The 22,674-nt window shown below is 44.3% G+C and overlaps 1 protein-coding gene across 1 annotated transcript in view; it reads right to left on the reverse strand.

Annotated features, from left to right (window-relative positions):
* The window catches only part of LOC124594255 (pyruvate kinase PKLR-like), a 129,141-nt gene that overhangs the window by 97,335 nt on the left and 9,132 nt on the right, over positions 1-22,674 (reverse strand). Inside the window, exon 2 of the mRNA XM_047132618.1 lies at positions 15,403-15,564. Within this exon, the coding sequence (XP_046988574.1) occupies positions 15,403-15,564 (162 nt within the window). The remainder of the gene's footprint in view (positions 1-15,402; positions 15,565-22,674) is intronic.

Here is a 22,674-nt window from a genome sequence, read left to right on the forward strand (position 1 = left end):
TTTTCAGATCTATTTCCAGCTGGCTTAGGGTGTACAAATGTAGCTCACATTCAGTTAAAATCTTCTGCAGTACTTCCTTATTTTAGAACTAGACCAGTGCAAGTATCATTTCGATATGACCTCAAGATGGAATTAGATAGGCCGGAATAACAAGACGTCGACACACCCAATATATCAAGTCAATGGGCAACACTACTGGTAGTTTTACGCAAACCAAATGTTTCCCTTCGTGTTTGTGGTGATTTTAAAGCAACCATAAATGCACAATCAGTTTTGATGTCTGTCCCACCTGAAGGCCAGAAGAGCTCATGTCAAACCATCATGTGGCCAATAGTTCAAAAACTGATTTATTCAAAGCATATTTGCAACTGCTGCTAGAGGAACAATCACGCCAGCTCATGGTTATTAAAATCCCATTTAGATTGTACAGATATAGCAGATCGCCATTTCGAATTACTAGTGCATCAGTCATTTTCCAAGGTTTTTTGGAGCAGCTAATTCAAAAGATTCCGAAGACAATAGATTATGTGGACGATATATCTCTAAGGGCCGCTACAAGAGAACAACATTTTGCAGACTAGTGTCTACTGACCCAGAAAATACAACAAAATGGACTAAAGTACAATGTACTAACGTGCGTGTTCTTTCAAGAGAAAGTCGAGTATCGAGGCCACAATCTGGGTTGTAAAGGACAGAACCTACTCAGTAACACGTGGAAAACATAGAGAAAGTTAGTTGCCTGTCATCTTCAAAGAGCTTCAGCTATTTCTTGGCAAAATCAATTCCTATGGCAAATTCATACCAAATTCCCCCCAGCTCGCCAGATGTCTTAATAATTTTCGTAAGAAAGTCACAAAATATGATTGTCCATAGGAGTCTCAGGAGACTTTTCGAAAGTTTCAACGTTCTGCTGTGCGTGTGAACTGACTAGACGAGCAGATGCAATGCTTGTTATGAAACAAATCTTTGAATCATGCATCACAAGAGAGTGTAACTCTCGTTATTGCTCTGAATTTCTGCCGGCCGGAGTGGCCGAGCGGTTCTAGGCGCTTCAGTCTGGAACCGCGCGACCGCTACGGTCGCAGGTTCGAATCCTGCCTCGGGCATGGATGTGTGTGATGTCCCTAGGTTAGTTAGGTTTAAGTAGTTCTGAGTTCTAGGGGACTGATGACCTCAGCAGTTAAGTCCCATAGTGCTCAGAGCCATTTGAACCATCTGAATTCCTAATATAGCTGGTCACTGAGCTCGGCCACTGTGCGCAACGAAAACATCATCACAGCGATTAAAATAACTTGGGTGTACAACAGGTTATATTTGTAATTTGTGGTTCTCCTAACCATGGAAAAGTTGTAGGGCAGTGAGGGATCTTGAAATCTAAGTCAAGACTGAGATTAACAATATTTGTTCTCGCTCTTACAGACTGGCAAAATTCACATGAAACTAGAACAGAGAAAATTTCATACAAATGAACTTATAAACTGACGCTAAGATTGTGGTGAGGTATGTGGAGGACTGTATGGAGTAAACGCAACGAGAGACTCCTCATCTGGGCAGCTCGCGAATTCAAAGTAACCTCATAGGACGGCCACAAATCGTAACCAATTAATCAACACAAATTGTGTGGCAAAGCAAGGAATTAACGAGCTGCTCGTAATATGGATCGTGCTGCCGCAATTTGCGACACTTGCACTTCCCTAAACCAGCTAGCGTGCACCAATCAGCACCAGACGGCAGCCGGAGATGACTCCCTCTCAGCGACGGCCTCGAGACAAATGCTCCAGCCCCTCCGTTCAAAGTGTTCAAGTCCCTAGTTTCAAAAAACTATATGTACATGGGAAAACTCTCTGCTATCGAAAATGTTGACAGTCAAGAATATCGCTTATTTCGTGAAAAACAGAGGAATGCAGCACTCTTGGTGTACAAAATGCACATCAATAAACACGAGACGGGTACCGGAGAGGAGCGGCGTTGATCGAGTGATCGAGCTCCTCCTGCCAAACGCGGTGGCAGGACGACTCAAATCGATGGGGTAACCAAAATTTTGGAAAGAAAGAAACCATCTTTCGCACGCTGTACAGGTGGTGCCGTGGCATCTTGACCTCTGATATATGTCCAGAAAAGGCAAAAATGTCAAACTCAGTTATTCTTTAGGGATACCAATTACAGCACGGCACTCCCTGCACTCAGAGAAAACAGGTGCGAGCTCTGTCTACAAAAGCGTGAAATAAACAGTTTCACTTCCGCGAAAACTGACCGTCTCCCTGGGGATGAGTGCCTCTCTTAATGACGTTCACTGACTGCCTTCTGCTGACAACAAACAGGACCCCGAGACCATACTAGGGGTCCACCTTTCCAGCAAGAGAAATGCAACGCTTATCTCCCAAGCACACATGTCCATGACTCACAATATAATAACAACGAAATTGTAGAATAAAATGAAACAACATTGCTTACCAATATGTGGCAGTAATGTCACAAGATAAAGCAATATCTAAAGTGTGGTCCTTGTCTGGCGACTTACACTATGTGATCAAAAGTATCCGGACACCTGGCTGAAAATGACTTACAAGTTCGTGGCGTCCTCCATCGGTAACGCTGGAATTCAGTATGGTGTTGGCCCACCCTTAGCCTTGATGACAGCTTCCACTCTCGCAGACATACGTTCAGTCAGGTGCTGGAAGGTTTCTTGAGCAATGGCAGCCCATTCTTCACGGAGTGCTGCACTGAGGAGAGTTATCAATGTCGGTCGGTGAGGGTTCAGGACTCTTTGGAGGCCAGTCCATTACAGGGATGTTATTGTCGTGTAACCACTCCGTCACAGGCCGAGCATTATGAACAGGTGCTCGATCGTGTTGAAAGATGCAATCGCCATGCCCAAGTTGCTCTTCAGCAGTGGGAAGCAAGAAAGTGCTTAAAACATCAGTGCAGGACTGCACTGTGATAGTGCCAAGCAAAACAACAAGGGATGCAAGCCCCCTCCATGAAAAACACGACCACACCATAACACCACCGGCTAGGCACTACACAGGATGGCAGATGAAGTTCTCCGGGCATTCGCCATACCCACACCCTGCCATCGGATCACCACATTGTGTACCGCGATTCGTTACTCCACACAGCGTTTTTCCACTGTTCAACCGTCCCATGTTTACACTCCTTACACCAAGCGAGGCGTTGTTTGGCATTTACCGGCGTGATGTGTGGCTTATGAGCAGCCACTCGACCATAAAATCCAAGTTTTCTCACGGCCCGCTTAACTGTCATAGTACTTGCAGTGGATCCTGATGCAGTTTGGAATTCCTGTGTGGTGGTCTGGCTAGATGTCTGCCTATTACACATTACTACCCTCTTCAACTGTCTGCGGTCTCTGTCACTCAACAGACGAGGTCGGCCTGTACGCTTTTGTGCTGTACGTGTCCCTTCACGTTTCCACTTCACTATCACATCGGAAACAATGGACCTAGGGAAGTTTAGGAGTGTGGAAATCTCGCATGCAGAGTATGACACAAGTGACACCCAATCACCTGACCACGTTCGAAGTCCGTGGGTTCCGCGGAGCGCCCCATTCTGCTCTCTCAGGATGTCTACTGACCGCTCAGGTCGCTGATATGGAGTATCTGGCAGTAGGTGGCAGCATAACGCACCTAATATGAAGAACTTATGGTTTTTTTTGGGGGGGGGAGGGTCCGGATTTTTTAATCACATAGTGTACGACCCTCTACAAATCTTATCCTGGCCTTCGATGCCTTTCAAAATTACATCGGGCCGTCGTTTCCCACACAGAGACGTTGATAGGCACGAACGATGAAGCGCTTATATGTCCAAAACTCTACCTTCATCCCAAATAAGATATTCTCAAATCAAAAATAAGCTCTTCCGATTATACTTGGCATTCATAAAATCCGTATACCGCTTGATTCAAAGAGAAACAACAGATTTCAATTATTACAAACTATAAAAGATATAAACACATTGCGCATGTCACTGGAAAGATAGGAAGATTCCAAGTTTTGACACAGTTGTGTTGTTGTTGTTTGTAGCAACATGGTGACTACACGACAAGAGATATCATTTTGTGTTGGAATATGCGCGAAGTCAGTCCATTGCTCAAGTGCCGCCGTCGATTCAGCAAGAAAGCGTCTCCGCAAAAGTGGCTTTATGACTGGCATCAAAATTCATGAAAGTTGGTTACATGAGCCTAGGGAGGAGCACTGGTCGGCCACGCACACTGACGACAATGTCGAGCGTACCCGAGATGCGTTCACACGGAGGCCTCGGAAATCCACAAGATGGGCAGCCCAGGAACTTCAACTTCCACAACAAAGCTGTGGCATGTTCTGAAACGACAGCTCCATGTGAAGCCTTATCTTGCAGTAACTGCAGAAACTGCGTCGCGGCGACCGTAACAGAAGGTACGAATTTTGCATTTCAGTTCTCCAGGATAGTGCAGAGGACACTTTTTTCAAACGACTCATCTTTTCGGACGATGGTGTTCGGTTTGTGGAGCGCTCAACTACACGGTTATCAGTGCCCGTACAAAGTCCCAATTTTTACACAGTCCAATTTTGTTACACAGTCCAATCTAGCCACTGTCAAGAAGGATGACGATGAGGATGAAATGATGAGGAAAACACAAACACCCAGCCCCGGGCAGAGAAAATCTCCAGCCCAGCCAGGAATCGAACCTGGGACCCCGTGATCCAGAGGCAGCAACGCTAGCCAGCCATCTCTTTTCAGACAAACCGACGTTTCATCTATGAGGTAAAGTAAACCGGAGGATCACAAAATCCTGACGTCGTCGTCGAAAACGAAAGATACTCGCCGAAACTGAATGTATTTCGCGTCTTTCTGTTCACAAAGTTTACGAACCTTTCCTTTTTGCAGAGGAAACTGTGACAGAAACGTCATATCAGGACATGCTGAAAAATTGGCTGTTCCATCGACTTCACGAATATTCCAATTAGATTAGATTAGTACTTGTTCCATAGATCATGAATACGACACTTCGTAATGATGTGGAACGTGTCGGGTTAATAAAAGGTGTCTATACAAGATATTAAATTACACAAAATATTACATGACATTTTATATTTTCTTTTTGTGGGGGTTGGGGAAATTACCCACTTGCTATATCCAAAAATTCATCTAATGAGTAGGAGTTGCCATTAAGAAATTCTTTTAATTTCCTTTTAAATGCTATATGACTATCTGTCAGTCTTTTGATGCTATTAGGTAAGTGACCAAAGACTTTTGTGGCAGCATAATTTACCCCCTTCTGAGCCAAAGTTAGATTTAACCTTGAGTAGTGAAGATAATCCTTTCTCCTAGTGTTGTAGCCATGTACACTGCTATTACTTTTGAATTCGTTCGGATTGTTAATAACAAATTTCATAAGTGAATATATACATTGTGAGACTACAGTAAAGATATCTAGCTCCTTAAATAAATGTCTGCAGGATGATCTCGGATGAGCTCCAGCAATTATTCTGATTACACGCTTTTGTGCAATGAACACTCTTTTACTCAATGATGAGTTACCCCAGAATATGATGCCATCCGAAAGCAGAGAATGAAAATAGGCGTGGTAAGCTAATTTACTGAGATGTATATCGCCAAAATTTGCAATGACCCTAATAGCATAAGTAGGAACTCAAACGTTTCAGCAGATCCTCAGTGTGTTTTTTCCAGTTCATCCCCTCATCAACCCATACACCTAGAAATTTTGAATATTCTACCTTAGCTACCGATTTCTGATCGAAGTCTGTATTTATTAATGGTCTCATGCCATTTACTGTGTGGAACTGTATATACTGTGTTTTGTCAAAGTTTAATGAGAGCCCATTTTCAGAGAACCACTTAATGATTTTCTGAAAAACATCGTTTACAATTTCACCAGTAATTCTTGGCTGTTGGGTGTGATAGCTATACTTGTATCATCGGCAAAAAGTACCAGCTTTGCATCTTCGTGAATATAGAATGCCAAGTCATTAATATACAGGGTGTCCCAGCTATCTTGTCCACCCAAAATATCTCTGGAACAATAACAGCTATTGGAAAACGACTTTCACTGGTATCAATGTAGGACTGGGGCCATGAATGTACATATTTGGAAACATTCTAAAACGAAAGCATATGTGTTTTTTAACACAACTTATGTTTTTTTTAGATGGACCTCCTATATTTTTTCTTCAGCAATCCATAGCATGACAAAGCACATACACAATGGCGTTGATTGCATCGCAATATTCCTATTACATCCCGAGATATTGAGACGCGAAGTTGACGCTTGAAACACCCGACATGCGCTGCTAGCGCACGTCCTGAGGCTCAGGCGTGAACCCTATGCTGCCCGTAATCGCAGCAGGATGGCAGCAGACCGTATTATTCGTTTCGGACCTCTTGATAAGTATGGAAGTGTGATTACGCATGTCAATCACATCGCGATTACAGGCAGCGTGGGGTTCACGCCTGAGCCTCAGGACGTGCGCTAGCTGCGCATGTTGGGTGTTTCAAGCGTCAACTTCGCGTCTCAATATCTCGGGATGTAATGGGAATATTGCGATGCAATCAACACCATTGTGTATGTGCTTTGTCATGCTATGGATTGCTGAAGAAAAAATATAGGAGGTCCATTTAAAAAAACATAAATTTGTGTTAAAAAACACACATACTTTCGTTTTAGAATGTTTCCAAACATGTACATTCATGGGCCGCAGCCCTACATTGATACCAGTGAAAGTCGTTTTCCAATAGCTGTTATTGTTCCAGAGATATTTTGGATGGACAAGATAGCTGGGACACCCTGTATATTAAGAACAGCACAGGACCCAAGACCGAACCTTGTGGCACCCCATTCTTGATTGTTCCCCAGTTTGAGAAATCACCAGTTTTTTGCATATTATGTGAACTGTTTATTTAAACTTTTTGCACTCTTCCAGTTAGGTATGATTTAAACCATGATTTCATTTTTATGCATGACAGCGCCCCGCCTCACTTTCACCTTGAGGTGCGGCGTTATCTTAACAACACCATCCCACGACGTTGGATTGGAAGAGTTGAACAACAAGATCTTGTTCATTGTTTTTGGCCTCCCAAGTCTCCAGACTTCACACTTTCCGATTTTTTTCTGTGCGGGTACAAAAAAAGACATAGCCTTTGTCCCACCTATGGCAGCTACTACTGAAGAGCTGATAAATCAAATTGTTGAAGCTGTCAATTCAATAAATAGGAACCTGTTGATTCGTGTGTGAGATCAAATGGACTATCGTTTCGATCTTTCTCGAGGAACGAACGGTGCTGATGCTGAGTATATGGTACAGCGTCTGTGTGAACGTAAAGCTTTGAACCTTTCTCTATTCAGAGACATGCGCAATGTGTTTCCGTGTTTCACAGTTCGTCTGTAATAAATAGTTGAAATCTTTTCTTTCTTTTTGAATCACCTTGTATTTCTTTACAGCAAAAGAGATCATCTCATTACTGACCATAAACCATTGTGTTTAGCCCTAAACGGCAAACCTGAACTCCATTCCTAAGAAATTATGCTTAGACAAGTCATTATCAGCAGACAGCACAAAATGCTAATGCTGACTCCCTATCCAGACTACCTATGAGGCCTGGTGCGGACTGGTTTTGTGAACTGTCAAGTAATAATTTTGCACCCACCCTCACTGTGTAATAGAGAGTGCTCGTTGTGCGTTATCAGTTGCAATAGAGACTGCATAAAAAAATCATGCAAGACAAAAAAATTAATACCAAAAGAAATGGACCAAAAGTGCATCAAAAATGAAGGGAAGATTAGTATTTAGCATTCCGACAAAGACGTGGTCATCAGTGACAGATGACATTAGGGAAAGACGAGAAAAAAATCGGCCGCGATATTTCAAAGGAACCGTCGCGGCATTTGCCTCAAACGAATAGGGAAAATCATGGAAAATCTAAATCGGATGGTAAGACAGGGATTTCAACCGTCGTGTTCACGAATGCGAGTCTAGTGTGATAACCTCTGTGCCACCTCGTTCGGTAACATGTATCGACGAAACGTGAAAATTTTATACCAATAATGCTTTATGTATCCTCAGACAGATGTAGTCTGCGATACCCTAGAAAGGTGTACTGTTAAACCAGAATAGGCCAGTAGTTTATTGTTGCTTGTTGCTGCAGTCATTCAGATCTCCTACAGAGGGACCCAGTGACGAATGAAAAGACCTGGATATTTTGAGAGCCACGAGGTAGCAACATAAACACAGATCTCCCCTATCAGAACGTGCGGTGGGAGAGCGGGGGGTGGGGGGGGGGGGGGAGGAAAACAGAGAGGGAAGGGTCTGACAAAGGGTCTGACGACGTTAACTGCCAGCTGCCCCCTCCTGCGAGCGCTGGCAAAATCTATTGAGCTGTCTCATTTTATAGACTTGTTTATAGCTTCAATTATCACTGTCAGACAGTTTTTTAAAATGAAAAGCTGATCTTTTTTTTACATTGCCAGCTACTACCAATGTTCTATTATTCAAGGAGTCCCCTAGGAAGATGGAACCCACATGACAAGTACACTCACGCCATAAGGAAACCTGTAGCATGGAGTAAGACGATATGACAGGTGTGCCGATCAGTGTGGATGAGTAACTGATTCATTGCACACCCGAAGAGAGCATCTCTGAAGTGCAGCCACCCTTGACAAAACTGTATTTGCCACGCTGAGCAAGTCAGGTTACGAGCGTGGAGCTTCGTCACTACTTTGCTAAACAATGTTGGCAGTTACTGGATCAATGGCAAAGAGTATCAACTTCAGCAGGCGGTTGTACGGTCGAATACACATTGGGAATATAACTGTAGTGTCCGGAATCCGCACCAAAGATTTCCACTCATGATTTACTGAACGTCAGGTAGCTGTTTTATTGAAGACGGACCGATCCTTCCACCATGGAGAGTGGTATATTCTTTACAGTTGGCTTCGATATTTATAATCATACAACCATGTCCGGTATGTAAGAAACACTCTTAGTTAGACATATGCTTAAAGTACGAGGGCTATCCACAAGTACATTACGTTTTGGAATTAAAAATAAATAAAGTATTGGAAATTCTTTTTTATTATATACAGATGAAAGCCACACTTAAATACTACTTTTCTACACAGTTGCCATTTAAGTTAAGGCACTTATCGTAGCGGTGGACGAGCTTGGAAATTCCTTCGTCGTAAAATTCGGCCGCCTGCGCCTTCAACCACGTGGTTACCTCTTCTTGAAGCTGTGGGCCGTCATCAAAACATTGCATAGCCAACCACTTCTTCATTGCTGGGAATAAGTGGAAGTCGCTCGGTGCCAGGTCGGGACTGTACGGCGGATGAGGAAACAACTCCCACTTAAAAGATTCGAGAACTTCACGAGTGGCATTTGCCGTGTGGGCTCGGGCGTTGTCGTGAATCAGCAAGATCTTTGAGCCCAACTTTCCCCTGCGCTTGTTTTGTATTGCTCTTCTGAGGTTGTGCAGAGTATGGCAATACCTTTGAGAGTTTATTGTAGCGCCTCTTTCCAGGAAATCCACAAAATCACACTTTTTCTGTCCCAAAAGGGGTAACCACGTGGTTGAAAGCGCAGGCGGCCGAATTTTACGACGAAGGAATTTCCAAGCTCGTCCATCGCTACGATAAGTGCCTTAATTTAAATGGCAACTATGTATAAAAGTAGTATTTAAGTGTGGCTTTCATCTGTATATAATAAAAAAAATTTCCAATACTTTATTTTTAATTCCAAAACGTAATGTACTTTGTGAATAGCCCTCGTATCACAAAGACAAGTCACACAGGTCATTCAATTCACAAATTCGCACGGCGAATTTGGCATGCGTCGTTGAACAACACCGTCTAAGTTCATGATGCAATATCTCGTTTAAAAATGATAACCAGTACACAGTATAAAAACATAAAGTATGATGTAATATAACCAATAACTAGGCAAAGGTCCGGGTTCGCCTCCCCGCCTGGCACACAGTTTTAATCTGCCAATAAGTTCCAAATCGAAGCAGACTCCGCTACAGAACTAAAATTCATTCTGGAATTATTTAATAAACTAGAAGCTCCTGCCCCTTTTCTGTGGAAGTGCTAAGCAATGTCAGTTTTCCATTTCCACCGCTGGGAGGAGATCTACACCTGCGTATATACTCAGTAAAAGTGCTTGGCAGAGGGTACTTAGCATTTTCTGGCTTGTTAGTTTTTCTTCCCGTTCCAACCACATATTGAGTACGGGAGGAATTTCTGCTTAAATGCCTTCGTGAGCGCTCTGTTTGATTTGATTTTGTCTTCGCAGTCCCTACTGGAGGCAAGGGGTTGAACTACAGTGTGGTTATAATTAAACTTTCGCTACTTGAGTTAGTGTAGGTAAAAAACTATTTTACGTATGAGTACTTAATTTTATAGGAATGATGTCCAGACTGTGCGCTGCAAGGCTTGCGTTGTTAGTATGTAGTGTCAGAGTCCTGACTTGCCGTTTGGTGCCAGTACTGGTGCGGCGACGTAGGGTTGAAGCGTAAGCGGAGGCGGGCATCGCAGTTGCAGACAGTCAACATGGGTCTGGACGAAGTGTGCGGGGCTTTACTCTTAAAGCTGTTTTATCAAAACAACAGCAATAGTGCTGCTGCTCTGTGCGAGTGTCAACGCTTTAAAGGAATACAGTGAGGTCCTCTTTCCACAGCGGGGTTGAAGAACGTGATTCGCACGTTCGAAGTAACCGGCGATTTGGGAATTGCTTCTGGGATCTAATTGCGCCACAAATTGCTCAAGAAGTTACTGTTCGCAAGGCTGAGAATGCTGGACGCAATGTTCGATCTTCAAGCTGCGCATAGGCTGTGTCATGAGAGTTGACAATTTCATGCTCCACCGTTTCAAAAGTGTTGCGAGCAAGTGTGAAACGTATCCGTACCAACTTCACATTATTCACTAACATCTGCCATGTGACGTTTGTAGCCCGGAACGTAAACAAGATACGCAGTTAATAAATGTTACACTCTCAGGAGAAAACTAAAATGTATTTCTTTCAATGGTTTATTGATTATTTCTCTTCCGCATGTCCTCACAAATGTTTCCAGAAAGTGTCATTGTCCTACGATTTTTCGTTTTTCAAGGCGCCCTATCAAGTAGCGAAAGTTTAATTATAACCACCCTGTATGCTTCTAGATTCTTCAGCTAGTACTGGTTCTTGAAATTTTGTAAGTAGGGTTCCGTAAGATAACTGGCGTATATGTTCAAGCGTCTGCGCATCCAGCTTTTACAGAGTCTTGAGCGACGCTCTCCCATGAGTCCAACACTCCCGTGACCACTCGTGTTGCCCTGCTTTCTCGTTCAGTATTCTCTTATTACTCCTACCTGATGTGGGTCACACAAACTTGAACGTTAAGTAGTATTTAGGATAGGACGCAAAACCGTTTTGTAGTCAACTTTCTTTATAGACTCGTCGTATTTTTTCAGTATCCTGCCAATAAACCTAAGTCTGCCATCTGCTTCATCTATAGTAAAGTCTGTGTGATCATTTTACTTCATATTCTTATAAATTGCTATACTCAAGTATTTTTATGAGTTGATTGAAACTAATTATGACTTGTTATTGCAGTTATACAGTACGAAGTTATTTGATGTTATCGATGTGTACACTTCTACATTTCTGAAAATTAACAAAATTTGCGTTCCTTGTATCACTTTAAAATATTACTAAGATCGGACTGAATATCTGGGTAGCTATTTTCGGATACTATTTCTTTATAGATAACTGCATCATCTTAGAAGAGTCTAAACTACTATTAATAATGTTTGTCAGTTCATTAACATATCCCGTCAGTCCAAAAAGTTTGTAGACTGGATTAATAAAAAAATGGGGCAATGTTAAGATGGTGGTTTTAATGCTTCAGGTATTTACACAGTCTCCCTCTCCCTACTCACCTGAGTACAACGCACAGAAAGTTCATACAAGTATGAGAAACTGTCAAAAAAGTCTTTCTTTGAGAAAGCCAAATTGGCCTGAATGTCGGTTTTGTGATCAAAGCGTTGATGTTTCATGCGAATACCTGCACTTCGTCGTTTTTTGGTAGGTTCAGATTGATAACGTCAACTTTCATCACCTGTGCTGATTTTTTTTCCAGTCTCAGCAGGCGTCTGCGTGTCGTTCCTTTGCTTTTGTTCGGGATAAAGATGCTTGAGATGAACTTTGACCACACTTTTCTCTTCATAAAAATATTCTGAAGAATGACTTGAAGACTTGATTTAGAGATGTTGCTCCACTGGCATTTATGACACAGTAATGTTGACACACTACAATCGCACGTCGACACCCTAACAATGGCTGCTCTCAACTGACTGGTCGAATGCACTTCTGTTGTTTACGGTTGTTAGTTCAAACCGCCACAGTAGTTACTTAGCTCACGTCGCTAATACGCCAGGGATAAAATCAGTCTCGGAACTTTATGGACGAACTGTTTACAACACGCATATATATACCGGATGATTATAATTACAGTGCAGCTACTGATGAGGTCCAAAGTGGGCCATAATAATCGTATGGCAGCGAAACTTCGTAGTTATGTTAAAGCGATAATGTGGAACCTATTTACGCTGGGAAAAAATAGTTCCAATTTTGGCCACCTGGTACAAATCTGGCGCTGTACAGTATCTCGTCGACGTCTCCGGTGCTCTTATTGTACAAATTGTGTAAGCGGTGGTTAATAATAAAATCAACTTTATGCGCTTCTCGCTTGTTTGATTTTTGCCGCCCACGTCCCGCTCCTAATCCATTACATATGGAAATATTTCTATACGACTTCCTTGCATTCACCATTCACAGGGCCAGATATGCACCTGGTGGCCAAAACTGGCAGTTTTTTTTCCGCCTTAGCATATCTGCCTAGTTTCACTGCCATAGATAATTACAACCCACACTCGACCTCGGTGAGCAGTTGAACTTTAATTATAGCTACCAAATACTTCCCCGGGGCACGCCTCAAGCTGCTTTTAATTCTGTCGATGACTTTCTGTCCAGCTGCGTCATTTTGTCAATAAGACAACCGTTGGTGTTAGGGTATCTCCCGTATTTGAACTTTTTTTTTTCACAGTCTCCCGGCTCCAGTATTTTCAGGTTTATGGGGCATTTCTTTCCAGTTTTTAACTTCCTTTTTCTTTACGTATATACAAATATCACTCAAGCATTTAAATTTTGCGCGCACGGTCAGAATTCGTTGAAACGTTGCACAGCAGAGACAACAACTCTATATCGACATTATATCTATCGATTATCTTAGAAATGGTCAACCAATGCTTGGCGTTTAGACATGACTTCGTTTCAGTGCCAGTGCTTACTGCGAATCGTTGTTCAAGATTTTATGACGGGCAGCGAGGACGAAGCTAACACGCCACCAAAAAAGAAGTGGGAAGTTTTATATTCCTGGACTGTACCAGCACGGTAAAATACTTATAAAGCAAAGTGCTCAATCTGCAAACGTGAGTTTAGCATCGCACATGTCTCCCAGAATTATGTGAGGAATTTTGTAGTTTCAATAATGTATTTAAATGGGCTGTGTCTTTAGAAAGTAGCCTTAACCAGAAATGGATACATGTTTTAACAACTTTGAAATCAAATAATGTGAATTTTGAGAACTTGGGTAAGATGATAGGTTATGTTATGAGTATACCAGGAAGTAATGCTCACACCGAGAGAGTATGTTTCCTTATGAATAATAAGTGGACAGGTGTAAGGAATAGGAGTACAAACATAATGAAATCTGAACCGAAAGTTGCCGTGTAGGTACCCCCCTCCCCCGCCCCCACCCCCACCCGAGCACGCAGAAGTGCCGCAACACGACGTGGCATGGACTCGACTAACGTCTGAAGTAGTGCTGGAGGGAACTGACTAAGAATGATTTAGGACTGCCCATAAATCCGTAAGATACGAGGAGTGGAGATCTTTTCTGAACAGCACGTTGCATGGCATCCCAGTGATAATAATGTTCATCTCCGAGAAGTTTGGTGAGCAGCGGAAGTGTTTAAACTCAGAAGAGTGCTCGTTGAGCCACTCTGTAGCAATTCTCGACGTGCTGACTGTCGCATTGTCCTACTGGAATTGACTAAGTCCGTTGGAATGCAAAATAGACATGAATGGATGCAGGTGATCAGACAGGATGCTTACGTACGTGTCACCTGTCAGAGTCGTATCTAGAGGTATGAGGGGTCTCATATCATTCCAACTGCTCGCGGCCCACACCGTTAAAGAGCCTCCACCAGCTTGAACAATCCCCTGGTGACATGCAGGGTCCACAGATTCATGAGCTTGTCTCCATGCCCGTACACGCGACTCGTCCGAGCAGGCAACACGTTTCCAGTCATCAACAGACGGATGTCGGTGTCGTCGGGCCCAGACGAGGCGTAAAACTTTGTGTCGTGCAGTCACACGAGTGGGCCTTCGGTTCCTAAAGCCCATACCGATGATTTTCCGTTGAATTGTTCCACACTGACACTTGTTGATGGCCCGGCACTGAAATCTACAGTATTTTGCGGAAGGGCTGCACATCTGTCACGTTGAACGATTCCCTTCAGTTGTTTTTGGTCCCGTTCTAGCAGGATCTTTTTCCTGTTGCAGTGATGTCGGAGATTTGATGTTTTTTTGGGATTCATGAATCACGGTACACTCGTGAAATGGTCGTACGGGAAAATTCACAGTTCATCGCTTCCTCGGAGATGCTGTGTCTCATCGCTCGTGAGTCGACTACAACACCACGTTCAAACTCACTTAAATCTTCTTAACCGGCCACTGTAGCAGCAGTAACCGATCTAACGACTGCGCTAGACACTTATATAGGCGTTGTCGACCGCAGCATCGTATTCTGCCTGTTTACGTATCTCTGTATTTGAATACCCAAATCTATACCAGTTTCTCCAGCGCTTCGGGGTATAAAACTACTCACTGAGGAAAAAGTCTGTTGCAAAATGTGTGAAAGAATTTGCGATGTGTAATTAAATAGTTATCTTCTTAAATACTGCTTCGTTTTTGGTGAAATTCCTCTGTGCGTTTAATCTGCCATATTTTTTGTCAAGGATATGACTTATTTTCTTTTAGAAAAGCTGGTCACCCTAGTTGGTGTAGTACCGTGTCAAACGCTTTTCGAAAATTTCGGTTTGTGTACAGACTCACCACCTGTGCTACGTCTTAACCTTTACAGGATTTTCCTGTGTCATACTTTCACGTATTTCAGACTGCTCCATTTCACGATCGATTCCTCCCTGTGTACGCAGATGCTTAAAATTAGTGGTTAAACAAAAGCTGACGGAACGCAGTACGAAAATGGCGAAAACATTGTCTAGTGGTGTCGGCGAATACTAAAGCGGCAGCGCGAAAGACGAGCAGTAAGGTGTGCGGTGCGAGAACTGACCTCGATGACGATGAGCGAGATGCTGCCGTCGTCGACGAGGATGCGGTCGCCGCGGCAGACGAGCCGCACGAGCGCGGGCCGGCGCGCGTCGCCGGTGCCGTCGCCGCAGTCGCAGCGCAGGTCCTCCGCCAGCCGCACCTCGGCGCCCGGCTCCAGCAGCACCTGCCCACAGCCGCGCACTGCAGCACTGCGCGCACGCCAGCGGCCACACACACACACACACACACACACACACACACACACACACACACACACACACACACACGAGGGCAGCGCAGCCTGCCACGGATTGTCTTTCCTTCTGCGAAAATCCTCTAATTTTTCGATGTGGTCCCCTTGCACACCAATGCAGTCGGGTCCACATTTCTTCAGTATGTGGATTCCATTAAGGTAGTTCCAACCGAGAAAGTTTCATCCTCAGCTACATCCACATATGCATCAACATGTATACTCCCTAAGGGCGGTATTACACTATCAAATTTCTTTGTCAGATATGTTTGTCCAATACCTTTGTCAAAGATATTTGATGGTGTAATAGGGAACTTTGCAATTTTACCACTATTGACCACATTCTGACCGTTAGTGAAGTGATAAGCAGAGCGAATGAATACCAACTGCCTCTCTGCATTGCCTTTGTTGACTTTGAAAAGGCATTTGACTCCGTTAGCCATGTAGCTGACCTCCAAGCTTTAAGTGAGCAAGGAGTGGGAGCAGCATACATTGAAGTGCTCAGTAAAATCTACGAGAATTCTTCAGCTTATGTTAACATCGGCGAATCAACTCAAGAATTCCGCATCATGAGGGGTGTCAAGCAAGGCGATCCTATCTCCCCAAAACTGTTCTCTGATGTTTTGGAAATGGCTATGTCAAAGCTGAGCTGGGAAGGTAAGGGAATTAGAATTAATGGAAGAAGGCTTACCAACTTGAGATTTGCTGATGATATTGTCTTATTGGCCAAAGACTTCGCAGAGCTCCAAAACTTAGTTACAGATCTTGCATCGGAATGTCAGCTGGTTGGCTTGAACGTGAACCTTTCCAAAACAAAAGTAATGTCCAACAAATGGATCCCAGCTGGAGATGTGAAAGTCAAGGACAGTCTACTAGAAGAGGTCAGTGAATATGTCTACCTTTGCCAGATTATCTATATGAAGGGAGACATAAGGCCAGAAATCTATCGACGCACCAAGCTTGGCTGGCAAGCATTTGAGAAAAATTCAAAAGTATTCAGATCAAAAATGCCAGTAAACCTGAAGAAAGCAGTATTTGATCAATGCATTCTTCCTGTGATGACGTATGGCTGCGAGACATGAACACTGAACTCATTTACAAAAGGGAAACTTAGGACAGCACAGAGAGCTATGGAGAGATCAATACTGGGCTATACAAGGAAGGATAGGAAAAGGGCAGATGACATCCGGTCTGTGACGAAGGTTAATGACATCTTAGAGACAGTAGGATCCTTGAAATGGCAGTGGGCTGGCCACGTCGCAAGAAGAAAAGACAACAGATGGACGAAGCTAGTACTGGAGTGGAGTCCGAGAGGGCACCGGAGGCCTAGAGGAAGACCACTAGACAGATGGGACAAAGACATCAACAACATCGCTGGTAACACCTGGCAGAGAACTGCCCAAGACCGTCCCACTTGGAGAAGACTGCTGAAAGCCTACCTGAATCGACGACTCCAAGAGGCCACATCATTTAATGACTGAATTGGCTGATGATGATGATGATGATAATGAATAGGGAACTTTGTCAAATGTCGTCCAATATTTGATCAATTCTAGGGCCTCGCTGTAGATTTGATCAAAGAAGTCGCTTGTCTTCTGTTCACTGCAATGTGACATGTTACCACATGGAGCGCTAGCATCGCTGCAGCATTCTGTTGTCTGTAGTGTTTTTATAAACATTGTCGGTAAATACAATTGGTGTGTGCCGACAAGTACAAAATTAATAAAGATGTATGAAGCTGATGTGGCGCTTTACAGCGTGAGGCACGCTGAATACAAAAATAGATTAAGAAGATTGGAGACCTGACCTGACCTAACCTAACCCTCTCCTGTACCAAGGAATCGGAGTGTTACAGTGAGCCTGTCTTCTGCAGATGTAGCAGTTCTTAAGTGAATATTGTGCTTTGTGACATGAGGATACACTTCATTGAGCACATACAGAAATGTATGGTCATCCGTTCTTAAGTAATTAATGTACGACTTGACGTCCTCCACTATTAGCTCACGTAACAAGTTTTGTTGAATGCTTTTACCGTGTCGTCGTAAAACCCACGGCTTCACCCAGGTATATTTCCTTTTTTTCCCCCGCTTCTCTTCCACATGTGCACACAGTGCAATTGTGGTACATGCAACTGCTGCGGTTAATAACAAGTTGTTGCTGTCAGCCATCTTCAACTTTGACGAAAAATATCATGACAGTGTAATACCGCTTCTAGCGCTACGTCAGAGATCTTTGTCAAATATATCTGACGGAATATTTGATCACATCTTTGATCAAATCTTTGACAAAGAAATTTGATAGTGTAATACAGGCCTAAGCCAACATATGGTACGTGATGGAGGGTACTGATGTACCACTGTCACTTCCCTCATTTTCTCTTTCAGTCGCGAATTATTCGCGGAAAGGATGATTGCTGGCAAATTCCGTGTGAGTTCAATCATCCCTACTGTTCGTCTGTTAAAATGTATTGCCGAATTATTTTTGATTTTAGAATACTGGTGCCTTAGCGCTACATGCACACCAGATATCCACGAATGAATTAGAAGTACTCCGCAAGGAAACCATCACACCTGTTAATCATGGATTTCGATGAGTATTAGATATCTTGTAGGGGAACCTGTTCTGAGGAGCTAGCTAGTTGCTTTTCATGCCTCGGTACCTACTTTCCGACAAAATCGACGTTGAAGTTTTGTGCGTACTGCGACGAGGACGGTCGCGGGTTAGTAATGACGGAAAGCGCGGCGGGGCCCGCGGAGAGGCCCGCGAACAACAACACAACGGGAGAGGACGGACACGACCAACGAAGGACAGAACGAATACAACAAGAGCGAACAACGGAGTCACCAGGAAACAAACACGTCCACTAGTACACAGAACAAGGAAGTGAGCTGTCTGGCGCGAAGCGAGGTGTAAACCGACGTACGCGAGATTAGACTGACTGGCTGAGCGCGAGGCAGGCGCTTAAGTACGCTATCGGGGGCGCCACTGTTGGCCGCAGGGACCACGTGTTCCACTGTGGCGCCCCCACACTAAAAGCGGGCCAGGAGGCGCGCGCCGCCACGTTTTACGGCGCCATGATGCAGAGACCTCCAGGGATCTTCGACGTCCATGACGTCTGGCGCGGATTCAAATTCCACGGCGCGCGGTACCAGACGTACCTACCATACTTATAACGTTAGTCATACACTGAAGAGCCAAAGAAACTGGTACACCTGCCTAATATTGTGTAGGGCCCCCACGAGGACGCAAATGTGACGCACCACGACGTGGCGTAGACGCGACTAATGTCTGAAGCAGTGCTGGGGGGAACTGACACCACGAATCCTGCAGGGCTGTCCATGAATCCGTAACAGTACGAGGGGGTTGCAACGCATCCCAGATATGCTCAATAATGTTCATGTCTGGGGAGTTTGTTGGCCAGCGGAAGTGTTTAAACTCAGAACTATGTTCCTGGAGCCACTCTGTAGCGATTATGGACGTGTGGGGTGTCGCATCGTCCTGCTGGAATTGCCCAAGTCTGTCGCAATACACAATGGATATAAACGAATGCAGGTGATCAGACAGGATGCTTACGTAAGTGTCACCTGTCAGATTCGTATCTAGACGTATCAGGGGTCACATATCGCTCCAACTGCACATGCCCCACACCATTACAGAGCCTCCACCAGCTTGAAGAGTCCCCTGCCGACAAGCACGGTCCAAGGATTCATGAGGTTGTCTCCATACCCGCACACGTCCATCCGCTCGATACAATTTGAAACGAGACTCGTCCGACCAGGCAACATGTTTCCAGTCATCAACAGTCCAATGTCGGTGCTGACGGGCCCAGGCGACCCGTAAAGCTTTGTGTCGTGCAGTCATCAATGGTACACGAGTGGGCCTTCAGCTCCGAAAGCTCATATCGATTATGTTTCGTTGAATGTTTCGCACGCTGACCCTTGTTGATGGCCCAGTACTGAAGTCTGTAGCAATTTGCGGAAGTGATGCACTTTTGTCACGTTGAACGATTCTCTTCGGTCGTCTTTGGTCCCGTTCTTGCAGGATCTTTTTCCGGCCACAACGATGTCGGAGATTTGACGTTTTACCGGATTCGGAAATGGTTCAAATGGCTCTGAGCCCTATGGGACTTAACATCTGAGGTCATCAGTCCCCTAGAACTTAGAACTACTTAAACCTAACTAACCTAAGTACATCACACACATCCATGCCCGAGGCAGGATTCGAACCTGCGACCGTAGCAGCAGCGCGGTTCCAGACTGAAGCACCCAGAACCGCTAGGTCACCGCGGCCGGCTTACCCGATTCCTGATATTCTCGGTACACTAGTGAAATCGTCGTAGGGAAAATCCCCACTTCATCGCTACCTCACAGATGCTGTGTCAAATCGCTCGTGCGCTGTCTGTAACACCACGTTCACACTCACTTAAATCTTGATAACCTGCCCGTGTAGCAGCAGTAACCGATCTAACACCTGCGCCAGACACTTGTTGTCTTTTATAGGCGTTGCCGACCGCAATGCCGTATTGTGCCTGTTTACATATCTCTGTATTTGAATACGTATGCCCATACCAGTTTCTTTGGCGCTTCAGCGTATTTCGACCAAGCGAGTGTAGCTCAGAGGTTAATGTTCACAGCTGCCAGACTAGAGGCACCGGATTAAAACCTACTCGTCTACTTTCTTTCAGTTTCATCGTCCTAACATCAATAATTAGGATATGTAATGCAATATTTTTCAAAAGCAGTCATTTTCGCAGTAGTAATTTCATTTATAAATCAATCATTACAGCGAATTTCCTTCAAACGAGCATTCCGTTTGTTACAGAATACAATACAGAGTCGTCTTACTCGCTATCACTCGTATCTATTTATGTGCTAGAACAGAATTCCGGATGGCAATTGTCGTAGAAGCAGCCGAAACACAAGTCTGTAGAACGCCACTCACATATAATGAATGCGACTTCCTTGAAGTCACACGGATTTTTCAGAAGCGATACTGGAAAACACAGTTCGTTTGGATTCAGAAAGATTGTTCTTTCTTCGACCAACTTCGGAGCGAACCACGTGTATTTGATCATTCCTGTGAAAGCAGGTGCACTGAACTGATTTGGAATTAAAGAATGCGTTGTTGTAGAATCTTCACCCAAAGCGATTTCTATGTTAGTCTTCAGTAAGTAGGCAGCATTATGAATTTCTTTGTAAAAATAAACGTCATAATGATGACAAAGTGGAGTTAATTTGGGTGGGATAATTTTTACGGTGCGTTACGAGTTTCTTTTTTCTTCAGCCAAAAAGATTTCAGCGTAAGGTATCTGATTACTCTGCCCTCCCCACGAATCATTATTGTAAAGAAAAACACACCGGCAGGATTTGAACTGGCACCGCGAGCTTGACAGTCACAAACCTTAGCCAATGAGTTACGCTCACTTAGTCGAAAGAGAATTAGCGCTATAGGTGTAGGATGTGAGTATGAAACTTCAACATCGACAAACTACGGGTCGTCGCAAGAAAAGCCGCTACCCACGTACTCAGGACAAGACCCAAGACTCATCAAAGTCCTTGATTAGCCGGTCTGAAGGTCTCTTAGCCGGTCTGCAGGTCTCTTTGTCTGATAAATGGTAAGAGATGTGCGACCATCATGCATAAATTAAAGAAAATCGCAGAGGAGACAGATATGCACATTGTCTGTATCCAGCAAAGCTACTCAAGGAAAGGGTAAACACTGTTCCTGCCAACATCTGCACACAAGGACCAAAGAATGTTCAAATGTGTGGGGACCAAACAGCTTAGGTTCAAATGGTTCAAATGGCTCTGAGCACTATGGGACTCAACTGCTGAGGTCATTAGTCCCCTAGAACTTAGAACTAGTTAAACCTAACTAACCTAAGGACATCACAAACATCCATGCCCGAGGCAGGATTCGAACCTGCGACCGTAGCGGTCTTGCGGTTCCAGACTGCAGCGCCTTTAACCGCACGGCCACTTCGGCCGGCAAACAGCTTAGGTCATCGGTCCCTATACTTACATACTACTTAAACTGACTTATGCTAAGAACAACACACACACCCATGCCCGAGGGAGGACTCGAACCTCCGGCGGAGGGGCGCCGCGCGGAGTGGCCGCGCGGTTTGAGCCGCCATGTCACTGATTGCACGGCCCCTCCCGCTGGAGGTTCGAGTCCTCCCTCGGGCATGGGTGTGTGTGTTTATCCTTAGGATAATTTAGGTTAAGTAGTGTGTAAGCTTAGGGAATGATGACCTTCGCAGTTAAGTCCCATAAGATTTCACACACATTTGAACATTTTGAACATGAAAAGAAATGCTACACTAGGCCATCAAAATCGGGTGACTACAGTGTAATTATTGTCTTGGAATAAAAGTGTCATTTCTGCTCGTGTCATTGCGTATATCTTTCAGTTTCCTTCTGTACTACATATTGAAGTGAGAAAAGTCATGGAATAGCGACATGCATGTATATAGATGGCGTACAGAAGGTATAAAAGGGGAGTGCACTGGTAGAGCTGTCCTTTGTTCTCAGGTGATCCATGTGTAAAGGTTTCCAATGTGATTATTCCCGGACGATGGGAATCAACGGGCTTGCGGAATGGTAGCTGGAGCCAGAAACATAGGAAATCCCATTTCGGAAATCGTTAGGAAGTTCAATATTTCGAGATCCACATTTTCAAGACTGTGCCGATAAAACCAAATTTAGGCATTACCTCTCACTACGGACAACGCATTGGTCGACGGTCTTCACTTAACGACCGAGAGTCTGCGACGTTGGCGTAGAGCTGTCAGCGCTAACAGACAAGAAACACTGCGTGAAGTAACCGCACAAATCAATCTGGGACGTACGATGAACTTATCCGTTAGCGAAAAGCGACGAAATGTAGCGTTAATGGGCTAGGGCAGCAGGCAACTGACACGAGTTCCTTTACGAACAGCACGACATCGCTTGCAGCATCTCCCCTGGGCTCGTCACCATGTCGGTTGCATCCTAGACTACTGGAAAACCGTGGTGTGGTCAGATGAGTCTCAGTTTCAGTTGG

Source organism: Schistocerca americana, chromosome 2 (genome assembly GCF_021461395.2).
Source record: "Schistocerca americana isolate TAMUIC-IGC-003095 chromosome 2, iqSchAmer2.1, whole genome shotgun sequence".
NCBI classification, from domain to species: Eukaryota; Metazoa; Arthropoda; class Insecta; order Orthoptera; family Acrididae; genus Schistocerca; species Schistocerca americana.